Source organism: Pseudorasbora parva, chromosome 6 (assembly GCF_024679245.1).
Source record: "Pseudorasbora parva isolate DD20220531a chromosome 6, ASM2467924v1, whole genome shotgun sequence".
NCBI lineage: Eukaryota > Metazoa > Chordata > Actinopteri > Cypriniformes > Gobionidae > Pseudorasbora > Pseudorasbora parva.
In genome coordinates, this window is record NC_090177.1 from 35,885,947 (window position 1) to 35,910,948 (window position 25,002).

General features: G+C 38.6%; 1 protein-coding gene across 6 annotated transcripts in view; it reads left to right on the forward strand.

The window, feature by feature from the left end:
• LOC137078947 (utrophin-like) overlaps positions 1-25,002 on the forward strand; it is a 303,830-nt gene that overhangs the window by 130,986 nt on the left and 147,842 nt on the right. For 5 of the 6 annotated variants that reach the window (XM_067446798.1, XM_067446802.1, XM_067446800.1 and 2 more), the window contains 2 exons: positions 1,873-2,027; positions 5,323-5,512. In XM_067446798.1, coding sequence (XP_067302899.1) covers positions 1,873-2,027; positions 5,323-5,512 — 345 coding nt within the window. Of the gene's footprint in view, positions 1-1,872; positions 2,028-5,322; positions 5,513-16,225; positions 16,604-25,002 lie in introns of those variants that run through there. The other variant, XM_067446803.1, reaches the window with a different exon arrangement.

Consider the following 25,002-nt stretch of genomic DNA (forward strand, 5'->3'; position numbering starts at 1 on the left):
TTTTTCCAGTATGGGTCGGCTTGACGTCGATAGAGCGGAAGGTGTTTGTATGGGCCGTACGGGCTCTTCTCCCGGTAGGGTGCGCGCACGCGTGACTAGAAGCGAGAGAGTAAATGCACGTCCAAACACTGCTCTCAAGCTGCAGATCCAGTCGTCCGTGAACACTTATGTCGGTTATAGTCCGCGCCGCGCTCCACTTCATTCCTCCACTTTGACATCAAGCGACTTCACTGCTTCAGCACAGCAGTCCAGGAAGGCAGCGCTGCATTTGAACCCATTTGAACGCCGAAATGACGGGAAGCTTCACAACATCGCTTCAGTCGCAACGCAAAGTGGATTTCCACACTCCAAGAAGTGTGTTTTTGACGGAGCGGTTCCAGCGATAAAGGTTCGGTCCTGCTTTGGAAGCAGCCGGTGAGTAAAACTGCTTCAAATGTCTGTGCTGTTGCTTATCTTCGCGTGAGTAAACATCAGTGAACGACACGATCGCGTGCTTCGTCATTCAAATGCGCTAACGGACTCCATTGTTGTTCTATATATAAGTTAACGTTACACTAGTCTGACGTGCAAAACCGTTTGGTTTGCTACTGCTAAGGTTTACGTTAGTCGCATACAATAGTCCATAAACCGAATCATGTCCTCATAAACTGCGAGTAAACACACACTAATGTTGACAGGCCACTAAAAACAGTACATACCACAGAGACGGACGTCCTGCTGTTGCTGTTTCTATTTCAGCCTCCGAATTAGATTCTGGATCATATCTATTAGCTGAGATCGATAGCAAGGGTTTCTCCACGCTTGAGGACGTCACCGCTTTGTGCGCATTCGTCATTCTTTAGCTCCGCCCACACGATACGCCTCCAGGTGCTCGTTTTTTTCCGGAAAGACTCGGTACAGCCTATATTTCTTTTATAAATATAATAAAACTAAAGACTTTTCAGAGATATGAAGGATGCAATACTACTCTATAGGTACTCAAGATTGACATGAGATTGACTGAAACTGAGTGTTTCACCCCCCCTTTAAGAGATGTTTATCCCCATTTTGCCAATTACATCCAATTACGTTGCGATGGAAACATTGCCTCCTCTCAAGTGACGTTCCCCTATTCATCATATTCATGATATTCACTCAGTTTCAATGCTTAGACACCTTATTCATAAAATTTGCTTAGAAACATGTGAGGGGGAAGGGGTCAAGGTCAGAAACAGCCCTGATCTTACTGACATACGTTTTTCTCTGTGTATAGTTAACATTTCAAAGACGTGTAACTGTTTGCAAAACAGCGAGTTGCTTTTAAACCTAAATCAATTAATTTTGAAAACACTATTCATGCATTTTGATATACAATACTATCTGTTAAATATTCTACATTTTATGTTTTATAATTTTTTGATTTTGAAATCCTAAATTACCCAACTAACAATATTTTCACAAGACAAAAAGGCTAATTTTCCCATTATTTAATTGAAGAAATCATTCAATCCTCAAAATAATCATCATAGTCCATCATGTATTAAATCATAAATGAAGGAGACTACTCAGTAAATGTCTACTGAAAGAAACACACGCTACTGCAGCTAACCTACAGGGGCTGCTAGAGTCAAAATTTCATTGGCATATTGTTCTGGATTCATACAGTATATTATTCAGATGTGTTGTACATGAGTAGATAGTGTTTGCCTTTGGTCGGAAAGAAAGATCTTAACTTTGCTCTCAATGATTTTCTGAAGTCATTTGAGGTCAGGTGTCCCTAATGTGTCCCGTGAACCTAGACTTCTACAGTGACTTCACTTGCATTGTTACAGTTGAGCTTTTGTAGTGCTGTTTGGACTGTAGTTTTATTGACTGATTTCTTTATGTTGTCAGGCGTTCCTGCAGGATCTGGGTAGAGGACAGGAGAATGTGACTTCCTTCAATGAGCTGTCCAATCAGCTTCTGCAGGAATATGCCGCTGATGACACGCGCAAGGTCAAAGAGCTCATGGACAAACTCAACGCCGCATGGAACGGCGTCAATAACAGGTTCGTGCATGCACATGGTGTCCACGCGCGAAACAGTGCACACTCTAAGTTCCTTAATCTCCGGGACCTGAAGGGAGAAGATGCAATTAGAGGAAGTGAATCATAGCCACGCTCTCTGAAACAACATGCTACCTGCATGTCATGAACATACCCGTCTTCTGACAGATACTTCTAATAATGATTACAAGTCAAGCACTTTTTTATTATTACTGCTGTATTTAATGTTGTGCCACTTATCATTACTACCATCATAATATTATGGTAATGAATACCATTGTTATGATCAATTATCAGTACTGTTGTAGTATCATGTACTATCATCAGTATTTATTACAGCAGTATTTGTGATAGCATAGTAACAATAGCATTTATTACCAAAATGTTATTATGGTAGTAATAATATATATTTCTGTCATTGAGCTTTTATGAATATTGTGTTAATATTTTCATAGTATTGTGGTGATGATTATTACTATTACTACTACTTAATTGTGCTCTCACAAATATTGCAGATATAAATACTGCCATAATAATAATTTAGTAATAAACAGTAAATAATATAACAATAAATATTATCTTAATAATATTATGATAAATGGCATTGATGTAATTAATATGACCATAATTATGTTTTCTAAAAGTACTTCCATAATAATTTAGTATTACATTTTATTGTAATTATGCTTTCATGAATATTATGTCATACTGTTTGTGATAATATTGTTGCTATAGATCTATCTATCTATCTATCTATCTATCTATCTATCTATCTATCTATCTATCTATCTATCTATCTATCTATCTATCTGTCTGTCTGTCTGTCTGTCTGTCTGTCTGTCTGTCTGTCTGTCTGTCTGTCTGTCTGTCTGTCTGTCTGTCTGTCTGTCTGTCTGTCTGTCTGTCTGTCTGTCTATCTATCTGTCTGTCTATCTATCTATCTATCTATCTATCTATCTATCTATCTATCTATCTATCTATCTATCTATCTATCTATCTATCTATCTATCTATCTATCTATCTATCTATCTATCTATCTATCTATCTATCTATCTATCTATCTATCTATATATATATATATATATATATATATATATATATATATATATATAAATATAAATTGCCCCATAATAATATAGTGATATAAAATATTACAATAATTATTTCATTAATATTTTGCTATATTCAATTACAATGTAGTAATATTGTTCTTTTAAATATTACCTTCCTTATTCTTTTACAAATTTTCTGGAAATAAATGCAAAAAAAGTCTCATAATAATATAGTGATATTAAATCATATAGTAATTATGCTTTCATCCATATTTTACAACCCCAAATCAGAAAAAGTTGGGACAGTTTGGAAAACGCAAATAAAAAAAGAAAGTAGTGATTTCTAAAATTACTTTGACTTGTATTTCATTGCAGACAATACGAACACAAAATATTTCATGTTTTGTCTGGTCAACTTCATGTCATTTGTAAATATGCATCCTTTCCTGTCATTCAGACCTGCAACACATTTCAAAATAAGTTGGGACAGGAGCAATTTAGGGCTAGTAATGAGGTAAAAGGGTTAAATAATGATGTGATTTGAAACAGGTGATGTCAACAGGTGATTGAAATTATGATTTGGTACAAAAGCAGCATCCAAGAAAGATCTAATCCTTTAGGAGCAAAGATGGGCCGAGGATCACCAGTTTGCCAACAAATACGTGAGAAAATTATTAAAATGTTTAAAAACAGTGTTCCTCAAAGAAAGATAGGAAGAGATTTCTCATAACATAACATAATTACAAGATTCAAGGAATCTGGAGGAATTTCAGTGCGTAAAGGACAAGGCCGCAAGCCTAAGCTGAACAACCGTGATCTCCGATCCCTCAGGCGGCACTGCATCAAGAATCGTCATTCATCTATAAGCGATATCACCACATGGGCTCAGGAATACTTTGGCAAACCTTTGTCAAGTACCACAATACATCCACAAATGCCAGTTAAAACTGTACTGTGCCAAAAGTAAGCCTTATGTTAACAGTGTCCAGAAGCGCCGTCGACTTCTCTGGGCTCGGAGGCTTCTGGGATGGACCATCACACAGTGGAAATGTGTACTGTGGTCAGATGAATCAGTATTTCAGGTATTTTTTGGGAGACTTGGACGCCGTGTGCTTCGGACCAAAGAAGAAAAGGATCATCCAGACTGTTACCAGCAACAAGTCCAAAAGCCAGGGTCTGTCATGGTATGGGGTTGTGTCAGTGCCCTTGGCAAAGGTAACTTGCACTTCTGTGAAGGCACCATTAATGCTGAAAAGTACATAGAGATTTTGGAGCATAATATGCTGCCTTCAAGAAGATATCTTTTCCAGGGACGTCCATGCATATTTCAACAAGACAATGCAAAACCACATTCTGCACACATTACAAAGTCCTGGCTGCGGAGGAAGAGGGTACGGGTACTTGACTGGCCTGCCTGCAGTCCCGACCTGTCTCCAATAGAGAATGTGTGGCGCATTTTGAAGCGCAAAATGCAACAACGAAGACCCCGTACTGTTGCCCACCTTAAGACTTGTTTGCAGGAAGAATGGGACAAAATTACACCTGAAACACTTCATCACTTGGTGTCTTCAGTCCCTAAATGTCTTTTAAGTGTCGTGAAAAGGAATGGCAACATTACAAAGTGGTAAATGCTTTACTGTCCCAACTTTTTTTGAAATGTGTTGCAGGTCTGAATGACAGGAAAGGATGCATATTTACAAATGACATGAAGTTGACCAGACAAAACATGAAATATTTTGTGTTCATATTGTCTGCAATGAAATACAAGTCAAAGTAATTTTAGAAATCACTTCTTTTTTATTTTATTTGCACATTCCATACTGTCCCAACTTTTTCTGATTTGGAGTTGTAATAAAAACTAATACATTTGAATGTAACAACATTGCTCTATTAAAAAGAACCTTTTTTTTTTACACATTGTGGAAATAAAGGCAAAAAAAATACTCCTGTAATAATATACTGATATTAAATACTATAACAATTATGGTTTAATTAATTGCAGCGTGTAATTACATATATTATTACTTCTCTAATCATATAGTAATATAAAACACTACCCTACTTACACCCTCACTGCAATAAATACTACCATCATAATATTGATGTAAAAAGGACCGTAGCTATGCTGTCATGGGTAGTACAACTATAATAATTACTGCACTAGTGTTAATTAATACTAATAAATGACACATACTGAGCGTACAGCATTGATTTCTTCACTTTGTTCACTGGTTTGTGGTCATCAGGGCGTCCGATCGCCAGTCAGCTTTGGATTCGGAGCTCAAAAGCCTGCAGGCGTCCCTCCGTGAGCTTGAGTCCTTCCTGAAGTGGCTCCATGAGGCGGAGACTACAGTCAACGTGTTATCTGACGCCGCCCAGAGGGAGGGGCTCTCACAGGACTCCACCCAGATCAAGGAACTCAAGGCTCAGCTCGAGGTAAGAACCTCACGCTATACACACTTACAGTATATTCTGAGCCAGCTTGTTCTGGGCATGAACCGGCCATTTTACAGGAGGAGACTGTGTCTGCAACACAAAATGACCAACCACTCTTTTAGAGGTGGTAGACCATGACTATTTACTATCTCTTCATCAAAACTCCCAGAAGTTGTGTAAAGCCAGTCAATCAGACTGGAGCTTGTGTTTGTTAGTTGCCAGTTGTGTTTTTATATTATTGCAAAGCATGGCCGTAACCACTGATTGGGTAATGAATAATGGCCTAATATATGAGATTTCTTAATGTTGTTCTCCATTTTGTACTGCTCTGTTTGTCATTTGTTCATAAACCGTTTAAAAAGCTTAACTTTGAGGCTGGTCTGCCAATGATGGCCAATCAGATCAAAGAAGGCAGGCCTGAATGTTAGACAAGTGTGAAATCCAACGTAATGCTTTTCGTTTTTACCATGAATGAGTGCGTTCGTGATAAGACAACTTGTTAAGCATTTAATATTTGAATCTTTTTTACGATGTGTTTAACAACCCACAGTAGCATACAGTGATGCTAACCACTCAAATTTTTATATACATAATACCTTAGAATGTGTTTAAGTCGCCGTTGGGTGGATTAATTCCTGTTATTGAATCTATGGTTTTAAGTTTACTCCTCATGTCTGCATTGGTGTGAGGTCTGTGTGATGTTCAAAGAGCCTTTGGAATGCGCGGGTCGAGGAAGGAGGGGCACGACGAAGTGTCTATATAGTGTCAGGGTTGACTTCGAGCCTTGGAGAAGCTCTTAGCAACTCAGTGTCCCGATAACGATTTGAATTTATGCTTGTCGGTAATAAATGCGTCCCTTCTTCGTGAGGTTCTACCCGCTGTTACGCTTGAAGAACAAAGAGGAAACGTCATGTGACTCATCTTGTCCTTTGCTGGTTTTGAGATAACGCAGGTAAAGGGGGCGAGAGCTGTTGTCTCTGGGCCAGTTGGGCATCCTTGATTGGTTTTATGATCAGTTCAGGTTTCGGAGAGGGGTCTCTGGAATGCTTTGTTGTGTCGACTCACTGCTGGAATATACATATTCCTACTCTATCATTTAAATAAAGTCATTCATAACTGAATGTGACGAGACAAGGTGTTTTTTTGACATCTTAGACATACAAACAAGAGTGAATGTCTGCATAATAAAATATTATTTGTAAAGAGTTTACATGGATTACTTAAAAAATATACAGGCTATAATTAGACCAGGAACATGTTTTACCATTCTTAATTCTTTATAAATCCTTTTTAATCCTTTTTAATTATTTAATTTCTTTAAAAAAAAAAAAAACACTCCTCCCCTCGTCAAAAACGAAACAAACTAGGGTCCTCCCCCCTAATGTTCAAGACATGGTTACGGCCTTGCTGCAAAGTACATGTATGGACTGTGTGAGGCCATGGGTGCACCGTCTGTGATGCAGACAAATCTGGGACTTACAGGCACTAAAGTGTGTGTGAACGATATTCAATTATCTCCCCGTCAGTCCTCATTAGTTCCCACATCAGCCGCAGCGCATGCGTGCAGTCATGGTATCGATCACTTCAGCTGAGATACAGATTGTCTTCCTTTTCTTCTCCCTCCTCCGACGGTTCCTTGTCGAGTCTGTGTTTGTCCTGTTAGATTCACGCATCACAGTTTGATTTCTTTATCTGCCATCGTCTCTAATCACGAGCTCAGTCGCTCTCACTGCCTACTATGATTCAGAAGCCTACACACACTACACATGCACTAAATACACTAAAGTGCAATGTCAACTTGTGTGTAGTTTTGTTAAACGAACCACCCCGACTCTGAATTCTCTGCAATGCATTAAGTAATTTTTTATTGTCATGTTGCTTGGCAACAAATGAGATGTTTTGCACCTTTGAAGGGCACTGCGAGGACATGGACACTTGTAGGGTCAGTTCAAAGCAAAGTGAGCAGCTGAATTCTTCCTGAAGGCCATTAGTGAAGTGTACAGACAATTGTCACGTCAACGTCCTGAGAGCAGAGTCCTCACAGTTCATTCTTAAGCATGAATTCGTTTGATCTGAAGATGAACTATATCATAAAGCCTACTGTGTTGTAGTCGATACACACATTTCTCAGCCGATTGATGGTTTAGACTTTTTTAATGAGCAAAATGCCTGCTAGTATAATTGTAAAAATACTCCACCTTCAGCTTGTGGTTCATGTTGTGTATGTTTTTATGAAGTAAATGTATGAAAAACTATTATATGTGAAATTATTGCTTACTGCACTGAAGTGCCTTCAAATTTAGCATTTAACCCTCTGGCGCTGGGTGCGTGGTGTTTTTTAATTTAAATTAAATTAATGTACTCTGTTTTAGTTCAGTAATGTTTGTTTCTATTTAATATTTTGTATTTTTAGGGGATTTTATGCTACTAAATTATATTTATGGAATATTTATGATCCATTTATTACCTGTGTGAGCATAGACCTGAAAATTAAACTTCAAATTAAACTCATGAATCTTAAATGCTTTGGAGCACAGATGTAAGTTTTGTCTCTTTAAAGATGACACTTGGCAGATTATTGCTGACATGAAAGAAAAGTGGAACTGACAAAAATTAAAGAAGTTTATTATCATGAAACACACACACACACACACACACACACACACACACACACACACACACACACACACACACACATAGTATATCACTGATAGTTCCTATAGTGCTGGGTTAGACCTAGGAGCTAATTTAGTTTCTTCAAAAGGCGTTCCTAAAACAAAAATCATCCCCAATTCCTGAGGTGCGAACACGTCAAAAAATTGTACTTCCCCCATTAATCCTAGGAACTATGCAAAGGTTCTGGAGTGAAAGGCCCTAATGGGAACATTGTTCCTGTTGAGAAGTGATGGTGACATCAGTAAATCTCTTTCTAATGTCACTGACGTCAAGCGAACACAGACATCAGTCGAGATTAAACAGTTTCATAATATGCCATTTTCTGGTCATCAACTGCGTCAACAAAGGAAACAAATCATTTGAACATGTCCTTGAAAAACATGAACGCTGACAATGTGACTACAACATGAGAACAGACAAAGAAAATGACAATGACTTAGTGGAAGGCAGACGCGCGCGAAAGAAAGAAGCTGAACAAAAATCATGAACATGTCAAATAAAGCGACTTAAGCATTTATACATTTGGCAGATGCTTTTATCTCACGTCATTTACATTTAAGCTGTGTAGTTTATCAAAATGTGCATCTCACACCCACAAATAGCACCCACAACCTTAGCTTTATTAATGCCATGCGCTAACAGTAACATGATAAAAGAAACCAATATTTAATAAAGATGATGCTGTCATCAAGCAACTAAATTACACTGTAAATTGTGCAAAGATTTTTTTTGTGTGCAAAACTTTAATCTCTGTATTTGTAAAATAATACATTTTTAAAATGCAATAGTTCATTAAACCTTTATATAAAATATATATAATATATAAGAAATCAAAGAAACCATTAAACCTTTATATATATATATAGGTTTAAGAATATATATATATATATATATATATATATATATATATATATATTATTCTTAAATGAAAAAAGTTTTTGTTTTAGTTTAGTTTTATATTTGATACACCATGCTATTATGGCTAAATAGCATAATGAAGTATAATATGCTTGAAAAGACAAGGAAAGCATCAAAATGTTAGGCCCAAAATATGCAATTACGTGCTGTTGCTGATATTTATACTCCGATAAGTAAGATGAAACTGATATCTTGCAATGTAAATCAATGAGTTATTATAACAGTATAACAGACTACTATATAAAATACATATACATATCAGTTTGTGACCCTATAACTTCCAATTATATGTCTTAGTAAGATGATATTTAACCCTCTGGTGCTGTTATATTTTTTCTTTTACTTAAAAACTTTACAATTATTATTATTATTATTATTATTATTATTATTATTATTATTATTATTATTATTTTAGAATGTTTTTACTTCATTCAAATGGTGCAACTTGGCTTTGCATGATTGGCTGGAAACAGAAGGTGCTCCAGCAGAAGCTATAGATATCTTACTTTATAAAGTTTTAAATATGGATATTTTTTCCTCATAAAACCTCATGGGTTAACTTCAAAAGGCCTTTGTTTAACCCCTGGAGTCCTGGATTACTTTTTTGATGAATCAATGCACTTTTTTGAGCTTCAACCTCAATGGACTGCCATTATAAAGCTTTGAAGTGTTAGGATATGTATTAATATAATTTAGATTGTGTTAATCAAGTTGTCGTGTCATTCTCGTAGGTGTTTGCGTTCACACAGAAGGCACTCTGGCAATTTTATTGCAATTTTCTGGGATCAACGCTCTGTGTGAAAGGGGCTATGAACATACAGAAAGCTAATGCTAAAGGCATTTACCTGTCGCCTTTGTCTGCTGCATTGTGTTCTTTTCTCAGTTTCCATGATGTGTTGAGTTGTCGTCTCTCTGCCCTGTTTTTATGCTCTTTCAGTCGCATCACTTAACGGTTCTTTCTCTATTGTCACAAAACCCACAACAAAAATACTTCTCTAATCACTCGTCCTCCATCCTTCAGTTGTTGAATGCCGCACTTTAAAGGGTTACTTCAGCGATTTAGCATATGGCTTTTAGCAGTAGAAACCGGGAGTACATCTGAATGATCGCGCTTCTCCCCACTTATATCCCCCTGAGATGAAATATTTATGTATTTACTAGGGGTGTAACGGTTCACAAAATTCACGGTTCGGTTCGATACGATACACTGGTGTCACGGTTCGGTTCGGTACGGTTCGGTATGTTTTAGATACAGCAAAAAGAAAAAAATGGCAGATAAATTACCTTTTTTATTATTTTTCTATTAAAACTAACAAAGTATGATTTTTTTTTTACATTGAACAATGATGGAGCTATACTTTACCCATCTTCTGTGTAGTTACAGGAATGAGACATTAGCTCTTTACATTAGCGTGTGTGGTGCGTGTTGCGTTGCGTGTGCGTTGCAGGAGCCCCACACCCTGTAGTGCTTTCACATAAGCTGCGTTTGCAGTCCGCAACTGATCCGCTGTTGCACACCACAAACACAGCATTGATTCATTATTTTTTATTTAAAATCCAAAAGTTTTTACTGAACATGCCTCGTCAGAATTCCAATTCTCTTTGTTTACTCTTTAATAGAAGTCAGGTTACGTGGCCTACTACATTTAAACAACATTTTATTAAATTCATTTTCATATTTATATACTTTAGATTTAGCTCACACAAGTGGCAAAACATTTAAACATAGTTTATAGCCTTAAATCACAAACATTTTAAATTAAAAAACTTACAATAGTCAATTCAAAAACAGCCGACTCTCGTCTTTTCTTTCGTTTTTAAACCCTTTTAAAAGAAATCCTGCAGGTCAAAAAGAACTTTGCTTTTCACCTCCAAGAAAGTACGAGTGCTCTCCATTATGGCACTTTTTTTTTTAACCTAAATGCCAGGTAAGGTGTCGTTTTGTTGCTTTACTTGAGAAAAAAAAGCCATGTGTTGACTTTGAAACAAGAGTATATTTTAAATGAGATGCATCTGTGGTGAAATTACTAGATTTTCGCGTCAGTACATGTTTATCTTAATGTGAACAATGTTCTATCACTTTAATGCAGCAACACAGCGCAGCAAAAAATAGACTCGGTACGAAAACGATCCGTGCACTGCTGCAGACGCAACGCTCCTGGAACGGACTGACGGACCGCATCCGCGTGCAGTTTGCACTGTCATCCGTTAACATGGGTACGGAAAAAAATACGCACCGCACAAGCACAGCAGACGGAGTATGTGTGAAACGGGCGTTAGGTCTCATATCCGCGGCTATAAATGGACCACTCGCCGCGGTGATGTCTTTTGCCATTTGAATAAGTTGGAAATGTCTGTCTAAATGCTGCGGGGATAGTTTGTGGGATAGTTTGTGGCTGTTTCTTCTTTTTATCGTCTTGGTGTCGGCGTAAATGAGTTGATTGACATGACATGAATTATTCCCGCTGCTGTACCATCAGCAAATGCGACATACCGTTGTTTTTGAATCCATCACTCTTGCCAACACCATCAAAGCTTACAAAGAATCCAAAGTTCACCCAAACACCAGACCTGTTGGTTATTGAAGGATCTTCTATTTCTGGTTTGTTAAACGCAATAGCCATTTTGCCACGAGCATTCAGCGCGTAGCCTACTGAGTAAGCGAACACCTGACTGAGCAGCCTAAAACATATTTGGTGTTTTTTTTTTCTTTCACGTCGGCGGTGTCAGGGGCATTGCCTGTTATGTCGTTTTGGTTATTGGGCTACCTTGTTGAACGCATATTATTATATTTCACACACTTTTTTATTTTCCAAATCTAATTAATTAGTCCAAGTACCATTCGGTACATAATGCGTACCGCGTACCGAACCGAAAGCCTCGTACCGAACAGTTCAATACGAATACGCGTATCGTTACACCCCTAGTATTTACTGGGCAAATGATCCAGTGTTTCAGTAGCGGTGGCTTTGGGAGTGGCCTCCTAGGGCAGCGAAGCGAGTGCATTCTGGGAGTTGTAGTCTTTCATCCCCATGAGACAAAAAATGCATTTTCTGTATTTTCTCAGTCTGGAAGGCATCAAATTCAAAAACGTTCACATTTCTACTACATTAATGACCCAGTTTAAACACACTTCACAGCTACACTTCAATGCAAATTTAACCAGAAAAATGGCCCTAGGGAAACATTTAGTTCTCGGGGGACCGTCCTGGTGGATAGTTCCTAGAACTGAGTTCCTAGATCTACCCAGTGCGAACGCCCCTTATTATGTCAATGGCAATACTGTTAATAAATACTTGCTGTGATGTAAAACTGCTGTTTATATTTTTTTTCCCTTTTTTTCTTTTTTTTCCCTTTCTTTTTTAATAAAGATGACATTAGATATTTTGTGTAACCTTGTGGAAGACTCGGGGCCAGATTTACTAACAGTTTGCTCCAGTGCAAACCCTCTTTTGGTGTAAAAAACTACTGTAAGGATTTACTAAAGCCACAAAGTGATACATTAGCGCTGAAAAGACGTGGACAGTATAATTTTTTTTTTTTTTTTTATGTTTAGTAAATCTGGCCCTTTGACTAAGGTGTGAGTTCACCAAGAATAAATTCTGCCTGCTGTCTTTTTTTGGTCCACAAAGCCACATTTGTTTGGAAAAATGGCAATTTCACATATAGTGCCCTAGAAATGTACATGTTATTTTGTTCACACCATGAGCCCATGTTTGGCGTTTCGTTGTTTACTGTTGTTTGGAGCGATTTGTTTCCCCCCCATCCATCTTTGTCACTGTACAACTGAATCATGCTCAAATCACACTGACTCGCTCAGTGGTTAGTGTGACGAGACAGACAGACTTATCAAACTCACATCAGGAGACAGAGGCAGACAGAGATTTGAGATGTTCCTAACCTCTTGAATGTGAAATTATATATTGTGTATTTATATAAATGTATTTCTCTGCAAGTGAAATGGGCTGTATTTGATCAGGAATTGATTGATTGATTATATAGTGAATGATGGTTATATACCCTAATGGAGGCAGGAATGAAAGGGTTTAAAATTGATATTTGTGATGTCTGCCTAAAATTATATTTGAATTGTCTCAGTTCACTTTCTTAAAGGGCTAGTTCAAGCAAAAATGTTAATCGTCATTTACTCACCCTCATTTTGACTTCCTTTCTGCTGTGGAATTACAAGCGGAAGATATTTTGAAGACTGCTGGTTTCTCTTTTCCATACACTTACAATGAATGGAGACTGATACATTCAAGCTTCAAAAATAATTATAATAGTGGTCCATATTAAAACATACATAGTATGAGCAACAGACCAACATTTAAGTTGTTTAATAAAAATCTTTCCCTCACTCCAGCTTTTAATCTGGATTAAACTAGATTAAGGAATCAGTGAGAACTGGATCAGTCTGATTCATAACTAAGTCGGATTTGGATTGATCAACTGATTTCTTAAATGGATCCTAAAAAAAGGTTATATCACTCTAAAAACTGCTGGGTTAAAAACAACCCAAGTTGGGTTGAAAATGGACCAACCCAGAAACTGGGTTGTTTGAATGGGTCCATTCACTGGGTTAATCTCATGTCAATCTTGAGTACCTATAGAGTAGTATTGCATCCTTCATATCTCCGAAAAGTCTTTAGTTTTATTATATTTATAAAAGAAATATGGGCTGTACCGAGTCTTTCCGGAAAAAAAACGATCGGCTGGAGGCGTATCGTGTGGGCGGAGCTAAAGAATGACGAGCGCTCACAAAGCGGTGACGTCCTCAAGCGTGGAGAAAAACGTCACTCTAATAAACCATGGCTATCAATCAGATTCAGCTAATACAGATATGATCCAGAATCAGATCCACAGGCTGAAATAAATTGAACAGGAGAAACAGCAGCAGCAGGACGTCCGTCTCTGTGGTATGTACTGTATTTAGTGGCCTGTCAACATTTGCGTTTGTTTACTTGTGGTTTATGAGGACATGATTCGGTTTATGGACTATTGTATGCGACTAAACCTTAGCAGTAGCAAGCAAAACGGTTTTGCACATCAGATAACATTAGTGGATATGAATGACAAAGCACGTTTTGTGAGAACGTCCCCTAGGTTTATGTTTGGGTGGTTTTACAATAAACAAACTAACACCTATAGTGGTCGGCTAAACAAATGTATTTAAACACACACCATAGATCGCATACTCCATTAATAAATTAACTAACGTTATACGATCGTGTTGTTCACTGATGTTTACTTACGCAACGATAGCCAACAACAGACATTTGAAGCAGTTTTACTCACCACCTGCTTCCAAAGCACGACCGTGTACCTTCATCGTCACCGCTCCGTTAAAAACACACTTCTTTGGGAACATTGGTGATTTGGTGAAGTCCTGTGACAGCAGTGACCGTGGAAATCCACTTTGCGACGCGACTGAAGCGATGTTGTGAAGCTTCCCGTCATTTCTGTGTTCAAATCGGTTCAAATGCAGCGCTGCCTTCCCAGAATGCTGTGCTGAAGCGTTGAAGTCGCTTGACGTCACCCATAGGAATAAAGTGGAGCGCGGCTTGACAGAAGTGTTGCACGGACGAGTGGATCTGCAGCTTGAGAGCAGTGTTTATGGGTGTGCATTTCCTCTCTCACTCTAGTCACGCGCGTGCGCACCCTACCGGGAGAAGAGCCCGTACAGCCCATACAAGGACCTTCCACTCTGTCGACGTCAAGCCAACCCATACTCGAAAAAAACTCCCCGAAACTTGTGAGAAACCGGAAGGAGTATTTTTGACACAGAATGCATGAAACAGCATTTCACCCCCCCTTTAAAACTCATCTTCGATCACCAAAATGGCATATTGTAATTTTTCCTTAAAACCAGTTGAGTGTAACTACACCCATGCTTCATTTAGTATACGCAGACCATGAATATACAAATTAGCCCCACCGATGTATCAGAATGGTAATGCATTTTATGTATCGCTCTCGACAACGCCTGGCACATAACAGGGATTAATATGATTAGCCTTTTGCTTGACTGCGTTATCAAATGGCTAATAATGTGTTGCTAATGTCTGTTCTTCATCCCCGAGTCAGTCTGCCTTCTGAAAATCAGTAGAAACACTTTAAACAACTCAGTGGAGAAATAGTTCATTACAACATCAAAATATACATCATATGCATGGTTCACCCAATATTTTGATAAGTGTATCAATTTTTCATATCAACAGAAAAAAAAATATTGGGATAACCCGTCTTCTCTTGAGACTCCCCTGCTTCAGAGTGGTCTTAATTAATGATATGCGAAAGCCCGCCCACATGTTGACGTGATTGTTTACAAGGATGGTGACGTTAGAAACACCGGCGATTTCAAAACGTTTTTTTTTTTCTTTTTTTTCTTCACTGCGGTTTTAAAGAGAAAATACTCAACAATGGTATTGACTTGATTTTCACCACAGGGGGACTTTAAGTGATATAATGTTAATATACAAATATATATATATATATATATATACTTTTTTATATCTATCAGTCAAAATTATCATACAGCTTCAGAAGATAACACACAAATCATTATATTTGTTTTTCATATTTCTAATTTTATTATAACATTTTAGTGTGTGTTTTTTACTTTTAGAAGCCTTGAAATTGAAACTTGTAATTGTGTGGACAAGAGCTGGATTTCTAATTTTGTGTTCCTCGAAAGAAAGTCGTACAGCTTTAGAACGACACGCCACAGAATAAGTGTTGATTTTGGGTGAAGTATTCCTTTAAGAAAGTAAATGAGGTCAGTATTGATTTCATGTTGGCTTTGTGAACGTTTGTCGTCGTGGGTCATCAGAAGGATAAACCGAGATAATAATAGCACATTCGTGGAGCGAAAGAGTAAGTGATTTCCACTCGGATTCATTACTGTTCTCTTCATGTCTCGCTCATTTCTCTGACGTGTCTCACTGCTCTATTTCTCTGTCTCTCAGGAGATGTGCTCTCTTTCAGTAAAGTGTGTCACCCCCGCTCATTCCCTTTATGAATTTATACACACTGTTACTGAAAGCGACACTCCAGCTCTTGAATGCTCTCCGGAGTTTCTCTCCGTCCATTGTATCAACCCTTCCCTCCTTCTTTCTCTCGCTCTCTCAAAGCACCTTTGTCTCCTTCGTTCATTCTCTTTTTTCTGTGTTAATTCTCTCTCTTGTTTATCGCTGGAGAGGAGAGCGCTCATTGCCGCCTGACTCCTGACGCGCTTGAGCGTGCGCGCGTGTGAGTGTGGGACATGTTTGTCAGGGCTCGTCATTTGGCTCGGCTGGTGGTGGGGGATATGTGAGCGTGCGTGAGCATGTGTGTGTGTGCGTGGCGGTGAGGATGCGTGCTCTCAGACGCTGGCAGTCGTGTGCAGGCAGAGTTAAGATGATGGCTGTAGTTCGGACGTCTCTACAGAAAGTGGTGGTCTTCCTACACCGGCTCCAGAGAATGGCGATATCCTCACCGCGTTACCAGAAACTGTGCAAGGTTAGTGTCACACACGCACTCGCTGATGCGCTTTCATCCCTGCGGTGTTAGTTTGCGTTAGTTGGACTTAGTTTGGTATAGCTTGTTTTACTCTGAGATCTGTTGAAGTTGTAGTTTCTTGGATATCATGCTGCCTTTTTTTTTGGTATATCAATGTTTTTTCTGTTAAATATTTCAGTCAAATCCTAGTCTTTTGTTGTATTGCTGCAGGTGTTTTTCTTCATATTTTGACTATTTTTTATGTTTCTGTTTGTTTAAATGTCTAACGGTAAGTTCTGTTCTTTATACCAAATGGCATCATAGATAACTCGTATAAACCGTGTCCGACCAGTATGAACATTTGAAAAACATTCATTCAATAATGTTTGAGGAATTTGGATGTGATTATTTTAGAATGGCATAGGAGAGTTTGATGCGATCAGTGATTTAGTTTCCAGATGTTTGTCACAATCTTCCAAACCATATTACAGTGGAATGAACATAAAATGATAATTTGATGTTTCTGATTAATAGATGTTTAAGGATTCCTGTTAGCAACATCGTATATGACTGAGACTATGTTTAGCTGCCGTCAGTGTGAGCTGTCAGTAATCATCCTTTGAGTGTGTGTGTGTGTGATAGAGATTAGAGGAAGCAACAGCTGTTCTGATATTCAGTGTTTAGCTGAAATCCTCACAGGATTTACACACACAACACACGGCACCGCTGTGAGATGGAGAGCTTTTCGAACAATAGCAAGTTCATCTTTACGTATGTTTATTAAAAAGACTGCAGCACGTGGCTGTGTTATGTGTGTGTGTGTAAATTAGAGAGGGTCTCTGTTAAATGGGTCATAATCAGCACCCCCCGTAATACACTTTATAATGTTGTGCATATTTTATTGCGTTGCAAATAAATGCAATTTAGTTTGTGAACATTAAAAAAATGAATTATTAACCAAGCTGTTGCAGTTTCCCTCGCTAAAACCTTTGTATGTAAAAGATCTCTGTTGTGATTGGTTTGGTCAAATCAATATGGGCCAGCATAGTTCATTCATCGTAGCTGGACCAGTTGCTAAATGCTGAAATACATATTTGTGCAAAAGTGTGTGTGGTCAATACGCTGAGCTGCTAATGAGGTACGATGTGATAAAGTGTTAAATTTTAGTTTTGACCTAACAAGCCTTGGCCGCTACAAGGGAGGGGAAATTTTCTGGGTGGGTTGGTTAGTTGGTTTCTATTTCTGTGATGTTTATCTCTTTACCAGTGAAATCTCATTGGTTAAAAATGCTGCTCCACTTATCAGACATCAAACATGTTCTGACTGATGTTCTGATGTGGTGCAGAGTTTTCACTTTTACTGTGGAGCGGCAAATTACTTTGAATGCTGTAATTTTCTCGTCGTGTCTGGCTCTGGGGGACAGAGTTTTGATATGTGAATGTTGGAGAATGACACATACTAAGTCCAACTCACTTATTTAAAAAAACAAATTCTGTGTTCGTAATATAGCTCCTTGAATCAAGCAGACTCAACAGCCAGTTAAAAGTATAAAAAAACATTAGAGAGGTAAATTTAATGGGGGAAAAAATAAGTGAAATGATATTTTACACTTGGTAATGCTGATGGTGAGGAATTACAGCTGCAACATCTCATAATGTTCCTCAAACTCAGTCTCGTATCACTGAGAAACGTCTTGCGATGGAGGTTCGGGTTGAATAACTCGTTCTTCCAGTGTTTCATCATCGGACCCGCGCTCGGATTGATACGGTCAAATGGACATCATCGTTGCTGTCTCTTCAGTGTGTATAATCACTGAGCTTTAAGAAGCCTCTGGAGCTGGAGTTCAGTTTTGGTGATGGGCGATTAGCTTTGGACAAACGGGCTGTATGTGGTAGACCAATCACAACAGACTGAGCTGTCTGGCCAATTAGAGCAGAGTAGCTTGCAGAAAGGAGGGATTTAAGGAGACTCGTGTATCTATCCAAAATAATGTATATTATGAAACAATGTATGTGTTTTTTGACCTTTGCTGCATGTAAATGTTATAGGTGACTCTAAATCAAAATTAAGAGCCTTTAAAATAGCATAATAGGAGCACTTTAAATGCCACATTATATGTTGAAAAGCATTCATTTAGCAAGTGACACATAGTACATTTATAACTTGAACAATCTCACTGAAGGTTGTGTGTTTTGATCAAAAGGAAGGGTGGAAATCTGTGGGTACCCCACGATTCGTTTTTCTCAGTCAGATTTAAAACTGATTCTCAGTTTTTTCTTCCAGCAATAGCATAGGCACAAATCTTTGTGTACAACAGTTTGTCCAAAAAGCTATTCCCAATGGAAACAGTATGCTGTTATAAAAATCTTGTACCCGGGACGGCTCTGTGGCTTTCCTTCATTGTAAATGAAACAAAGCGGCATCAAAGCGACATTAAACTTTGTGGTTGTCAGTCAGCGTGTGTCTTGTTTTCTGTGGTTTTCAGCATGTGTTTTAGTACAGGACGCAAAACATGGTTGTAGTCGTTTTTTTTAAACTATTTTGTAAAATAAAGATTACTGAGCCTTTTTGTCTGTGGCTATTAAACTTCTGAAAACTGTTGTTTTGTTTTGCCCTGCTTATGATTTTTCAGTAAACTTAATTATTAGTAATTAACTCAGTCCCATATGTTAAATCCGTCACACGAAACCCACACTCTCACAAGCAGCAAATCTACCTCGAGGAACATAAGTTACTCCTCACTCGATTAAGCAGCACCAGGCCAGATGGAGGCGGTGCGGTGATCGTTTAAGCGTCCCTCGGCGGCTCTGCTGGCTCTGCACCCTAGGGAAGGCATCAGTCATTCTGCGCTCCATTACTCTCTCCTGGGAGGAATCCATCTTTTGGAGATCATTTGAGCCTCCAAAGACCTGCTGTCTTGCATCACCCTCGTATGTGTGATGAATGAGCTCAAAATAAGCCTCGAGTTTGGGCCTCCAAAAATTTAGTTTACATTCATGATTTTCTTCCAGGTTATGGTGCTGTTGTAAATGGTGGAAAGCTTTTGAAGTTCTTCCACAATTTGGATGCAAAACGTATTTTGTAGTGAGAATTATTTTGCTCCTATTTTATTGAGAAACTTTGGTTGCTGTGATACAAAATATACAAAATATCCATGGCAGTTTTGTGTTACTAGTGTCTCATTTTGAAAAAATAATGTGTGAAAAAAAAAAATATATATTACTGAATATAAAACTGGAGTAAAGCACTGCTAACTTCTTCATTGTTAAGTCAAGTAAGTGTTCAAGTAGGATGATTGGTCTGTGTAGTATTTGTCCCGTCCTTCCTCCATTGTGATTGAACAACTAGGTAAAAAGTGACCACGACGAGCGCTGCCTTTTACCCAAAGATGAACAGTGTACAAAAAAAAAAAAAAAACACACACAAAAAAACAATATGGGGCAAATCACCTTGTGAACTTATGGCACACAGTGCATCAAATTGCAAAGTCATCAGTTTGCCTAAATTAGAACACAGCATGTTCAAATGTTTTACACACCATGCACATTTCTAGAAACTAACATTTTGAAAATGCATACATTTCGGAAAATTTACCTTAACAAGCCTTTATTTAAAAAGGAAATACTCAAGTCAAAATCTAAAATTTATAGATAAGGATACAACCGTAAGATTTGAGTAAGTTATGTTCTGAGGAAAGCAGGTCTCAAATGCATTAAACAACACAAATATGACAGGAGGGCAAGCCACTTAAGCTAGTTCTTAAGCAAGTAATATCAGTAAATGATGCATAATTACAAGTAAACCAAATACTAACCGTCACGCTAGTAAGTAAGGATGCAACAATACTGATACTTGTCTGTGAAGTAAATGTTTCTATTCTGCGTGCCAAATCATATTACTTTGGATTTGGCACGCAGCGGCGCAAACTTCTATTGCCCGCTCTTTGCGGCTGATCATTCGCTCAGCACATGTAATTTTAATTCAAACTAAATGGGATATGCAAGTAAAACATATTTATGCATAACAAGAGATCCCCTACACTATTACAGAACGTTTACAGGTCAAGAAGTTTTAACAACAAATGGCAAAGAAATCACTCGTGGCATTGTATCGCCTAAATATTAATCTATACTGAATTCATATACTGAAGAATATGCATTGTTTTTTATGTAAACTTATGACTTTCGCATGGTTTTTACATTCAAAAACATCATAACTAATAAGTAATAGGCTATTTTCTGCACTGGTTTTGAGGCTCTCTCCTGAACGCTGGATTTTGATGGGCGTGCTGCACTGGAGACTTGGAAGTAAACGCCCACAACTAGGATTGGAGAAGATTTAATGAGCTTCAGCACATGAGGGATTGTTTTGGAAGTGTGCGGGAAAACGGCAAACAGAATGATTCGCTCACAGGGTTTGCTAAATATCTTCATCAAACAAACACAATGATTTATCCCTCATCCACCCGCAACTGATTGTAATGTTATTTTTTTTATCCACCTGATCTACAGAATCAGGCGTTGTTCTTATGTTGAGGCGGCGTTTCACGATGACGTCAAGGTGTGGCGTATTCTGAGATTTATTGTTTTCTGAGCCTGGTCTCTATAAAAGCTTTTCTTTGACTAGCAAGGAAGTTTTCAGCTCTGAAACTTAGAGGATATTCTTATATTATATTACCATGACCTTTTATATATCAAAGGCTCAAGGGGAAGTTGATTTCTCAATTCATCGCCCCTTTAATAATGCTTTACATTGACATAAAGTAGGCTAGTAGTTTTTGCTGTTGTATCAAAATAAGAATAGAGACTTTGGTATCTAAACATTTGAACCACTGACCCAATCCTTAGCACTGAGCCCTGCTGGAGCTGCTCTAAATATGCAATTAAATGAAAGATACAATATGATAGAGCGATAGAAAGAACAGCCAAATAACAGAAGCTCATACAATTCATTTTAGCTGGTTTAATTAAGCATTAAAAAGGACATGTGTATTTGCTAAACAAATACAGCCAACTAATGGGATTCATATACTTTTATTTTCTCTATCCAAAATATTAACAAAATGACAAATGCTGTGAAAAATACAGGTATTGCTATCGGTATTGGCAAGTACCAAAAATGATCGTTATCTCACTTGTTCTGGAAAAAAATGATATCGGTGCATCCCTAAGAGTAAGTACATGTAGTTAATGAATATTCTCAGTACTTACTAAAGTAAGTACATGTTGTAATGTGTAACTTCGTCACCTTAAAATAAAGTTACCAATGAAACAACTTGAAAATCATGTTTAAAAGCCTGGAGTTGGTGTGAAACATAACAGTATGGTGAAGTTGTGTTTACTCCATTGAGGACCAGCCCTCCAGTCCTGACCTCTCTGGCCGGCCATCTCTGTTCCCCGGGGGTGTGATGTCCCTCGACTGACTCAGAGCTCAGGGACTTAGCCCATCTGTGTGCGCCGCTTCAGAGGTTTGAAGAGAATGGTGCATTAGCAGTCTGTCATGTTACACACATACGTACACCAGCAAACACACACCAGCTAGGTTCTGCCTTTTTCACACTAACTCGTCTTTCCTTCTCTCCAGTGTGCGCACACACACCGTGAGTCACGGTGGCCGCTCCCCTCACTTAAAGCACTTTTGTACTGATGTCCATTACTGAGAGCCTGAGTGGAAGTGCTATATTTCTGTGAGTGTGCCAAAGTGAGATCAAGATTAATCTGCATTTATGAGTCAGATCGTCAAAATTTTGCCACATTTTAGCAGAGATGTGTGCGCGCGCATGCATAAATCCATTCTGACTTTGGGTGATATATTGTCTGTCCTTGGACAAAGATGTCTGGAATTTGGTTGGTTGTAAAGGCTCTTTTCCTCTATGCTTTCCTTTATATGCTCTCCTCTTCTGCTCCCTTGTCGTGTCACTCCACGTCCCACATCTCATGTCCTCTCAAATCCTTTTTCTCTCATTCTCTCTCATCTCTCATTCACTCTTCACATTGTTTCTCCTCTCTTCTTTCGCTTGTTCTCTTTCCTCTCCTCTGCTCCCTCCTCATCTCTCCTTTAGGAGAGAGCTGCCTGTTCTCTCGTCTCCATTTTCCTGGCGATTGTATTTAGGCTTGAAAGGATTGAAATAGTTGTCAGTAGCATAATGGTGGTGACTAGGGATGTCATTTTGACATAGTCCCATAATCGATCGTTGTTACAATTAAAGGGTTAGTTCACCCAAAAATGACATTTATATCATAAATGACTCACTCTAATGTCGTTCCACACCCGTAAGACCTCCGTTCATCTTTAGAACACAGTTTAAGATATTTTATATTTAGTCAGACAGCGTATCTAAGTGTATGCACATTATACTGTCCATGTCCAGAAAGGGAATAAAAACATCATCAGAGTAGTCCACATGGGACATCAGTTAGTTCATTAGAATCTCTTGAAGCCTCAAAAATACATTTTGGTCCAAAAATAACAAAAACTACGACTTTATTCAGCATTGTCTTCTCTTCCCTGTTTGTTTTCAAACCTCAAAGATTTGAATGGTTATGAATCAGTGAATCGATTCATGATTCGGATCGCCAATGTCACGTGATTTCAGCAGTTTGGCAGTTTGACACACGATCCGAATCATGAATCGATTCACTGATTCATAACCATTCAAATCTTTGAGGATTGAAAACAAACAGGGAAGAGAAGACAATGCTGAATAACGTCATAGTTTTTATTTTCTGGAGTTCAGTTTTGGTGATGGCCGTTTAGCTTCTGACACATGGGCTGTATGTGGTAGACCAATCACAATAGACTGAGCCCTCTGACCAATCAGAGCAGAGCAGGCTCGCGGAAAGGAGGGATTTAGAGAGACAAGTCGTTCGAGAATCATTGAAAAAATGTGCTGATGTGCAATGTATATTTTGATTAAATGTTTTTTTTTTTTTTTTGTAAACCTATTTTAAGAAAACTCCAAAACAAAATTAGGAAACCTTAAAATAGTATAATAGGGGCACTTTAAATTATTATCAACAATTAATCCGGGGTCGAATAATTGTTAGCATCTCTTGTGGTCTCATCTATCATTTGACCGTGAGGGCCATGTTTCTCCCCTTGTCTATGTTGTCACCTTGTCCCATCTCTCCTATCATCTCCACTCTTTTTCCATGTCTTTCCTGTGCAATCCTTCCGCCTTCATCTTGTCTCTCCCATCTAGTCAGCTGTCTGTTTCTCCTGCCGTCTCTCTTCATTTCTCCTCCATCTCTTCTCTCCTTCACTTTCCCCATCTCTTCTCTCCTTTTTCATGTCCTCTTCTCCCCCGTCTTGCCTCACTCCTCTTGTCCGGTCTGGTGAACATGTTGATAGCGATCACTTGTTATTGTTGTTGTTTAATTTCTCCGTCTCTCCGTCTTTGAGTGCAGTTCTACATGCTCCTGATCAATACGGGCCTGTCACAGACGTCTTCATATACATACATGCCGCCCACCATCCTCGGCTCCACTGATCGATACGTCCCACTCTTATGAACAAAGGCTCCGATTTCAATTCATCTTTCAGTTTCTGGCCGTGCAATCCCTCGCTCAGGGGTGGTAGTGGAGGCATGACAAAGGAATGGTAGCTTTCCCCATCGCACTCATTTGTTTCAGAGCTCTGTCCATCTAGACAGCACCTCTTTCATCATCCTGAAGGTCTGTTCATGGGTCATGTCTCACATTTGCTTTTTTCATGTGTCTCATCTCTTCTGTAGTCTCCGTTTTCCTCTCGTCTTGCTTCATACCCCAACCTTCCCCTTCTTTCGTCCTCTCCCCCCACACTTTGTCTCTTCTCTCGTGTGGGCTTAATTCAGCCTCACTTCCGCACATTTGTTTATCTTCCTTCTATGCATGCCTGTGTCGACTGGTTGCTTTTACACTTTGAAAGACAAAGAGCTCTTCATGCTTTCATCATTAAGTACTGGTGCCATTTAAGAGCAGAATCTTTACAAATGTACGAGTTTCTGCCTTTTAGCGCGCGTTTTGCAACACCAGCGAACCGGTGAAATGCGGTTCAAGCCTACGTCCATTTCTCTGTGTCTCTTTATCTTCAGCCAGTGCATTTCAGGTCTTGCTCTAGCACTTTCTTAACAGTCTGAAATATAATGGATACCCCCCCCCCCACCCCCCCACCCCCAAGATTCATTGTTGCACAGAGTAAAATGCCTGTGGATAAATATAGAGGCAGTGTTCTCCTGGGCACAGAACCAGGACTAAAGTCACTAAAGACAGATAAATATCCTTTGCTGGACCTGCTAAATAATTCATGTACGAGAACGCAATTGAACAAAGAAAGATGTCTAAAACAAAAGAGTGAGTGTCGTATTGATCAGACCCTCTAAACCTCATACACGTGTCATTTCCGTTGGGAATTTATCTACTGACTACGAAACAGAGGCGGGG